The sequence below is a fragment of the Echinops telfairi genome, unplaced genomic scaffold, assembly GCF_000313985.2.
Source record: "Echinops telfairi isolate 266 unplaced genomic scaffold, ASM31398v2 ScPeMD7_12;HRSCAF=54, whole genome shotgun sequence".
NCBI classification, from domain to species: Eukaryota; Metazoa; Chordata; class Mammalia; order Afrosoricida; family Tenrecidae; genus Echinops; species Echinops telfairi.
The window spans coordinates 3,996,205-4,004,850 of record NW_022103909.1 but is presented as its reverse complement, the minus strand read 5'-3'; the positions used below and the strand labels follow the sequence as shown (position 1 = coordinate 4,004,850).

General features: G+C 51.8%; 1 protein-coding gene across 1 annotated transcript in view; it reads right to left on the bottom strand.

Moving 5' to 3' along the window:
• FAM186B (family with sequence similarity 186 member B) overlaps window positions 1-7,692 on the bottom strand; it is a 22,995-nt gene extending 15,303 nt beyond the window's left edge. The window contains exons 1-4 of the mRNA XM_045287227.1: window positions 7,597-7,692; window positions 6,375-6,600; window positions 3,227-3,409; window positions 27-969 (exon numbers count right to left, since the gene is read on the bottom strand). Coding sequence (XP_045143162.1) covers window positions 27-969; window positions 3,227-3,409; window positions 6,375-6,600; window positions 7,597-7,692 — 1,448 coding nt within the window. The remainder of the gene's footprint in view (window positions 1-26; window positions 970-3,226; window positions 3,410-6,374; window positions 6,601-7,596) is intronic.
• Between the last annotated feature and the right edge of the window lie 954 nt (window positions 7,693-8,646).

Here is an 8,646-nt window from a genome sequence, read left to right as displayed (position 1 = left end):
GCCGCCGCGGCTGCGCCCAGCCCAACTCCTCCTCTTCGCAGGAGCGCGCCTCGGACCCGGGGGACGGCTTCTTCCTGAACCGGATCTTCACTCGAAGGCCTCCAGTCTTCTCGGCCTCTTCTGCTGCTTCCTCCTCCTCCTGCTCCTCCTCTGGGTGAGCGGGGCCTGCTGCCGCCGGGCTTCCCACCGAGGGCTGCGATGCGGGCGGCAGGCTCTCCTCGCCCGGGTCCTGGCCGCAGTACCTGTCCGCGATCCGCGAATGTGTGGCCAGGGTGGCGAGTGGTCGGCAGGCCGAGAGCGGTTCATCCCCGGCCCAGGTGGTGGCAGCCGGGCTTGGAGAGTGCGCTCGAAAGAGCTGCTCCTCCTGATCGGGCTCCGGTGGAGAGACCGAGGATCTGGTTGGGGGCCCCGTGGAGGTTTCTGTTGTTTCCGACCTCTCTCTCTCAGGGAGGTCTGTCGAGTCCACCGAAGCCCTCCCCCTCGAGTCTCCCGAATGATGTCCAGCCCGCTGAGCCTTCTTCAGCTGACACTCCAGGGCGTGCTGGATCAGAAGCAGGTCATGGTACTTTCTCCCCATTTCGTCGACCTGCTTCAGGAGGGTGTCCCTCTTGTTCTCCAGGATGTGGAGGGCCTTCTGGAAGTAGAGGCGCTGGCTGCTGAGCTCTCGGGTCATCTCCAGTTTCATGTGCCGGTACTTGGTCTCCAGGGACATGTTCTCCTGATGCTGGAGAAGCAAGGCCTTGTTGAGGTTCTCCACCACAGCAGACATGTACCGGATGGCCTGCACCTCCCCCTTGTTGAACGTGGTGGAGTCCAGCAGCTCCTGCAGCATGGACCGCACCTCGGAGACCCTTGTGCAGGTGGTTTGCTTGTCCTGAAGCATCTGCTCCGGGCTCGGTGGCTGAGGCTCTGGAGGAGATGCTTGTGGGCTCTTCTCCTGCCAGCCCTGCCAGAGGGTTCGTTTGGACACTGGGAGGGATGGAGAGAAGAAAGGCAACCAATCCCATGAAGCCCTAGGATTCTCAAGAACCTGCTTGGGCAGCATTCCCATCCCCAGTCTCTTAGGGGGTTGGCAAGCATACGGAGCTGGGGCAGTACTGAGGCCAGGGAGGTGTTGGCCAGGCCCAGAGAGTCCCAGGCGGTCTTCGGAAACCACTTGGGCTCTGCCAGCTTCCCAGAACCGCAAGGCCTGAGGGGGCCTGGGACTAGCAACCCTGTTCCATTCCATTCGACATCTTCTGATTTGCCAGATCACCCTGATATTAGTTCTCTTTCTGGACCAGGCCGCGAGCCCGCCTCAACATCTTTGTTTGGCTCCCTATTGCCAGTATCCAAAGTCTGGAAGCCCACCTGATCCTCAACACTCTGGAGGACTGGGGAAGCTTCATTTGCCTTTCCTGTTACCATTGGATTGGAGTTTATGGAGAATTTATCATGGAATCCTTTAACAAATTGCTTTTTTTTTTTTTTTAATTAGTCACATTCCACCTCCCACCTCTACCAGGCTGCAATGGGACAAGTTCTGGACCCCTTCAATACACAGAAGCAGCTGGCCCTTCCCCCAGGAAGATGTGCATAGACACAGACTGCACAGCCTGCATTCAAACCCATCCATCAACCTGAGCTCCTCGAGTGCAGAATCTCGCTCATTTGTGCTGCACGGCCTTGGCTGTACATGTGCGGTGCTGGTGGAGTCCTGATCTTAGAGCACCCATTCAATGCCCGTTCCACAAACACCCCTGGCAGTAAACACCATGGCTAATTTGGGAGGTGGAACCAAAGGAAGTGTGCATCCTAAGATACATTTAAGCTATCAGGGGGACCATGGGTCCCAGCAGTTAAGAGTTTGGATCCTCAATCAGGCAGCTGGGGCTGCATCCCATCCTTCCCTCTTGCCTTGGGCAAATCTTCAAACTTCTCAGTGCCTGGGTTTCCTCATCGGGAAACCCGGGACGAATCATGACATTGGCTGCATAGGGCTTAATAGGGCATGCGCGAATTCCAGTGTCAAGCATGGTACCAAGTACCAGTAAGTGCTCCACAAACCATCCCTCAAAGGAAAGGGCTGTAGTACAAGCTTCACCCTTGGGGAATTTATAATCCAACAAGGAGATAAGCCATCGACACAAACAGCCAAATCCTAAAACATAATTTGCAAGGATTATTGAAGAAATTGTCTCCTTCTCATCTACTTCTCCCTGCCTTTACCCTGCCCTCCACCCAAGCAGATCTTTTGTGACTAATGTTGAACCTCACTGGTAAGAATCAGAATGGGAAACACTAACATTAAAATATACATATTTTAAATATATGTCAAAAACTCACCTCACTGCCATTGCGTCCATGGGAATGCATAGAGACCCTATAAGGCAGAGTTGAACTGCCCCTGTGAGTTTTCAAGGCTGTAAATCCTTACAGGAGCTGATAGCCTCATCTTTCTTCCATGGAGCGATTGGTGGGGTCAAACTGCTGTCCTCATGATTAACAGCTCAACTTGTAACCCACTACACTGCCAAGGCTCCTTACATAAGCATTAACTGATGCTTATTAAGCAGCCTTGAACGTGTGCCAAGGATGGTGCCTGACACCGGCCTCCTTATTTTACATACGAGGAAAGTGAGGCTCAGAGAGATGAAGGAATGTTCCCAAAGTCACATAGGCAGTAATTGGCAGAGAGGGGATACAAACGCATGTCTGTCTGACTGAAACCCATGCTCTTGAGTACGACTAAGAAGCCCGAAAGCCAACATGTAGGATCGTTTTCTTTGTTGTCCACTCTCTAACCTTCTGTTTTCTCATCTGCAAAATGTAGGTGTTGGCTAGCTGCAGATCCTTCCTTGGGCTGACAGAAGTGAAGTCAGTCATGCTGACTTTGGATGAGTCACAATCTAGAAGGTTCTGGACGGCTGTCTGACTGAACCTCAGCTGACTTCTTGGGTTTGGAGTGAAGAAAGAACGTTTCTTAGGTTCTAGCTGCAAACTGTTCTAGCTTTATTCCCCAGAACTCCATGAGACCATATAGCTCCCGGGAGCCCATGCAGGGACCTGCCTCCATAGGCCAGCACTGCTTGGTGCTGACGCCCTTTCACCACCCAGACATCTCACAGAAAGCTTTGGTTATGGAGACAAGTTGGAGGGACTCCGCCAGACCCAGCGTGTGGCTTCCTCCCTGAGAGCAGCCGCCCTCCCCTCCCCAAGCCCTTTCCCAGGGACTCCTAGCACCTACTTTGTGTCTTTTTCTTTTGTTCTTCAATCAGAGTGGAGCAGAGGGAGATGAGAGACTCGATCCCTCCCTTGGTGGCCATGAGGGAGAGAGGCAGGACCCTCTCCATCACCTCGATCCACTCGTCCAGGGCTTCCTCTTCCTTCTCGCTCTTCCTGTTCCTGATCTCAAAGGTCAGACTGTCACCTGGAGAAGGAGTTGGAGGTTCAGATGGAGAACACTGCTCTCTTGGCAGCTGTATACCACAGGGGTGGTGCCACCAGGCTTTGAGATTGGGGCAGGCGTCACCTCTTCTGAACTGTGTGGCTTCGGGCATACGATATCGCTGCCTGCACCCCAGTCTCCTTGCCTGGGTGAGGACGAAGTGAGATAACATGTGAAACAATCATTATGAGGTCTGCTGTGTATAAGATGTACTGCAGACATTAAATATGCCCGGATGACGCAATTAAGCTGTTGGCTGCTAACCAAAAGGTGAGTGGTTTGAACCCACTCAGTGTCTGCAAAGGAGAGAGACCTGACAATCTCTGCCCGAGAAGATAATCGCTAAGAAACCCCTCTGGGATCATCCCACACTGTCACAGGGCGTCTTGGTGAGTCAGCATCAACCCAATGACATGTAACACCACCGCGGTTCCTGCTTCCCCCACTGCCTCCTCCCATGAGCTGACCGATTCATGAGATCACTGAGGTCCTCAGTCCTGCCTCGTTCCTAGGAGCAGGCAGGGAGCACTGAACTGAGAGCTTCCTGAGGACAGTGCGGTGTGGGGATGGCTGGGGTCCACCCCAAAGCCGCTTCCTCCACCCCGTAGCACACACCCCCCCACCCCCACCCCACCCCCCGCCCATAGTGGGATGACTCTAGTCAGACGAGGTGAGTGCATACTCAAAGAACAATTGGTTTTTATGACATAGCCCTACTTGACACGTGCCCACATAAAGAGGTCACTGAAGATATAGGTGCTCTGGCCAAGCCTGGTGAAGAAACCGGATGATGCCCGGCTATCAGTAAGAATAGTGTCTGGAGTCTTAAAGGGTTGTCTTAAAACAAGTAGCCATCTTGGTGAAGTGTCCACTTAGGGTAGATGGAAGAAGCACACTGGCATGTGTGATCTAAGGATTACAAACGATATAATCCAAATCCAAAGAAGGAAATAGTGTTAGAGCTTAAATTGTGGACACCTGGTTTTCAGAAGACTATTGATGATAATGGAAGGCCAGATCCATTTGCAGGGTCCCCACATGGATTAAGCCTCTTGTGAGTCCCCTCTGAACAGAGTCCAGGAATATGAATAGCCTTGCTATCATCAGACAGAGAGCATTATAAAGCCAATTATGACAAATGTAGTTAGGGTGAGATGTAATACTTTATCATTGAGATCCCCTTTGATCCATTTTAAAGTGGCTTCAGTTTTTAATATTTTCTGCTCTCTTTTCAATTGAGGTTTTTCCTTTGTTTTGTCTAGTCATTGTTGTTGGGTTTTGTTTGATTGCTTGCTGTCTATAAACACAGTAACTCGATTAATAATCACCTGGGGGCATGGCAGGAGAGGATGGGGGGATGGGAATGGAGTGCTAACTGAGTATGAGAAGAAAATGTTCTCAAATTGATTGTGGTGTTGAGTGCGCAACTCAATGTGACTGAATGACTAAACTGTTTGATATGTAAGCTATGTGCCGGTAAAACTATTAAGAAGGAGAAAAGTAATAGGTGGGTGCCGTGGCCCAGGCTGGCTGCATGCCTCTCTGGCTGCAGGAGCTATTGCTCACAGCAAGCCTCAGGAAGTTATGGTCATTCAGTGCTTTGAATATCAACTTTGAGATCCTCTATAAAATAGCTAAGGAGCCCTTGTGACACAGAGGGGTAAGCACTGGGCTGCTAAGCACAAGGTCCATGGTGCAAACCCACCAGTCGCTCTGCAGGAGAAAGACCAGGCCGTTTCGGGTGACGAGGGCTTGGGATGGGCCGTGGGCTTTGACTTTGGAAAGTAGCTGGTGTCGTTTTGCATCTCATTTTTATCTTGCTAACAAAAACAACAAAAGTCCCCGGTGGTGCAACTGGTTTTGCTCTCAACTCTGACCCTCAAGGTTGGCGGGTCTAACCCACCCCCAGGCCCGCAGAAGAGAGGCCTACTGATCGGCTTCTGTAAAGCTTTCACTTGGGAAAACCCTAGAAAGAGAAAGCCCAAGGAGGGCAGTTCTCCTCTGTGACACATGAGGTCACCGTGAGTCAGCATCGACTTGGGGGCAACACATTTGGGTTTTGTTGGGTTTTGCGAAGAAGGTCAGGGGTCAAGGGGAAATGCTATGGTTCGGTGCGGTCAAGTCGGTTCCGACCCACAGCCACCTGATACACCACAGAAAGAAAGCTGCCTCGGCCTGCATTGTCCTCACAGGTGTTCCTGGGCCTGAGCCCAGGGTGGCAGCCATGGTGTCCCTCCATCTCCTTGAGGGCGGGCCTCTGGGGAGCCCCTGTGACCAGGGCTGGCTGTGATAGCCGTGCTGTCAGGCAGAGCGCATTGGAAAGGGGAAGACTGCAGAGGCAATTAGGGTAGTGCTTAACACCTTATCACTTGATCTCCCTTCTGATCTACTTGAAATGTGTTTCGTTGTTAAGACTTTCTTTTCTACCGAGGTTTTTATCTTTTTACATGCGTATTGTTGTTCATTCTGCTTGTTTGTTTTTAAAGGTTTTCGGCATAGGAAATCCAGGCTAGGTAAATCAAGAGGCGGTGACTGGATTCATGGTTCCTTGGGGGTGTGGCGGGGGAGGTTGGAGGAAATTGGGGAGCTAATAACGATGAGTACGAGAACCAAGAAGTGTTCTAAACGTGCTGTGGTGATGACTGTACAACTTTTCTTGATGTGACTGAGCTATGGAATCTGAGCGAATTACATACCAATAAAACTGCTCTAAAAACAAGGTAAGGTGTCATCATAATGGACTCAGACAGTTCCTGTCAATGACATGTTTGTCCCTCCTGGGGAGTGGGTGGGGGTGTAGTGATGTGTGTGTGCAATGCTGTACTGACTCCAGTGCTCCCCCACCCCACTCTCCCCTCCTAGCGTGAAGGGAGGTGGCAGCTGAAGGGGACTGGTGATTTTGGAGAGGAAGGTGCCCACCGCAGAGCTGCGCCCAGCCCGCACTCACCCCAGTCTGCCAGCCAGCGGAGAAGTTCGTACAGGTGCTTCTCTTTCATTCTGGCACCTTTGGAGAAGGAGGCAATCTTCTCCAGCAAGACGAATCTGTTCTTGCCCCTTTGTTCCGTCTGCTGGGATTTTGCCTTTTCTTTTAAATCGTATCCCAGTTCCTCCTGGAAGCGGCTGATGACACAGTTGACATTGTCCAAGATGCCGGAGAGCTGGGTGGACATGTCCTACGTGGGAAGCAGCAGCAGGTAGTAGCATTGAGGGGCGTGTGACATGGTCAGATGCCACTTGCTGGTGGGGGGGGCGGTGTGGTGACCTAAGACAAGTCATTTGGCCTGTTGGGGCCTCTTATTTGTCAGTGGGGACCACCATCATAGCATCTATGTCACAGGCTTTTCCTAAAGATGTTGTGGGTGAATATTTGTGACGCCATTAGACTAGGGCTTGGCACCCAGCCTAAGTTAGGATGCCTGTTATCATTCTCAGTGTTATGTTTGGGAAAGAAATATTAAAAATCGACCACAGGCCTTTCTTCAGAATTGCAGGACTTGCTAGCAACTTCTGAACAGACGGTTGGGGAAATGTGGGCCCCAGAAACCCACAGGATCAGAGGTGGGAATAAAAAATGCCCCAGAGGCTCAGGTGGTGGCACGGTAGTGACACCGTGGGCTGCAGACCGAGAGGTTTGCCGTTTGAAACCACCAGCTGCTCTGAGAGAGGAAGACGAGGGTTTCTACTCCTGGAAAGACTGGCCGTCTCAGAAGCCAACTAGGCGCAGTCCCACCCTGTCCGTAGTGTCTGAGTCGACTCAATGGCAGTGAGTTTGTTTGTTCGGCCAGAGGCTCAAGTACTGGGCACATCAAGCCTGCAGCCCACCCCACGGTGCCCTGGAGTTCTAGGGCTCAGCTTGGAGGACCCCACACAGGTGGAGAGGTAAGTGTGCTGGGTCCCTCCTCCTCCCCTGCTGGGACCACTGCTATGCGCCCAGAGCTTCCTGTCCTCTTCCTGTGATCTGTTCCCTTCTGGGTCCCAGCCCTGCCCCAGGGCTGTGTCATGACCCCAGCTCAGCCCTGCACCCCTGGACAGACTTGAGTCTAGGAGAGCGGGGGGAGTATCTGCAAACCCAAGTTGCCAAGTATGCCTGTGTGGGCCCAGGCTGGCATCCTGCCCCGACCCAGGATGAGACCCCAGCAGAAGGGTGCCTCCCTCATCTCAGTAACTACCTCCTGAGTCCGAGTCAGCTGGGCAGCCTCAATCCTCGAGATGATGGCTTTCACCGACTCGGGGGTCACCAGCTGTGGAGAGTCCTCCTCGTCCATCGTGGGCCACTCTGACAGTCACAGAGATACCCTGTATCTGGGGCACACAGGCCTGGACACGTGATGTTGGTTGCTCTGGGGTTAGGGGCCCCCAGGTGCCTGCTGGGCACCCTTTGCCTCGCCACAGCTCCTCCCGTAACTGCCAGACACCAGGTTCCAACGGACTCTCCTGGCCCTAGTGACATCATTTGTTTAGTTGGAAGAATGTTCCAACTTTGTTTATGATCTGTCTGGTTGTCTAGTTTGTACTGTCACCTGATGTATATTAACCTGACTTGACTTCTTTTAAGAAAAAAAAACCACACTAAATGTTATGCGCCGAAATTAAAGAATAATGGCTGAAAATAGGAAAAGGCAATCAGAAATTCTTTTTCCCAAGAGAACTTACTGTTTAAAAAGTGTTTGTTTGAAATGGGTGCATAAGGAAATGTGAAGAAAGCTGATGGTGCCCGGCTATCAAAAGATATAGCACCTGGGGTCTTCCAAAGCTTGAAGATAAACAAGCGGCCATCTAGCTCAGAAGCAACAAAGCCCACATGGAAGAAGCACACCAACCTGTGCGATCATGAGATGTCGATGGGCTCAGGTATCAGGCATCTAAGACACCAACAAAACCATACCCAATGTGAATGGAGGGGGGGGGCGGGCGGTGCATGGAGTGGAGACCCAATGTCCACCTGTAGACCATTGGACAGCCCCTCACAGAGGGGACACAGAGAAGAGATGAGCCAGTCAGGGTGCAGTACAGCACTGATGAAACACACAACTCTCCTCTAGTTCTTTGGTGCTTCCTTCCCCCCTCTATCATGATCCCAATTCTACCTTACAAATCAGATTAGACCAGAGCATGCACACTGCTACAGATAAGAACATGCAACACAGAGAATCCAAGATAGATTAACCCCTTAGGGTCAACAATGAGAGTAGAGATACCAGGAGGATAAGGGGAAGGTG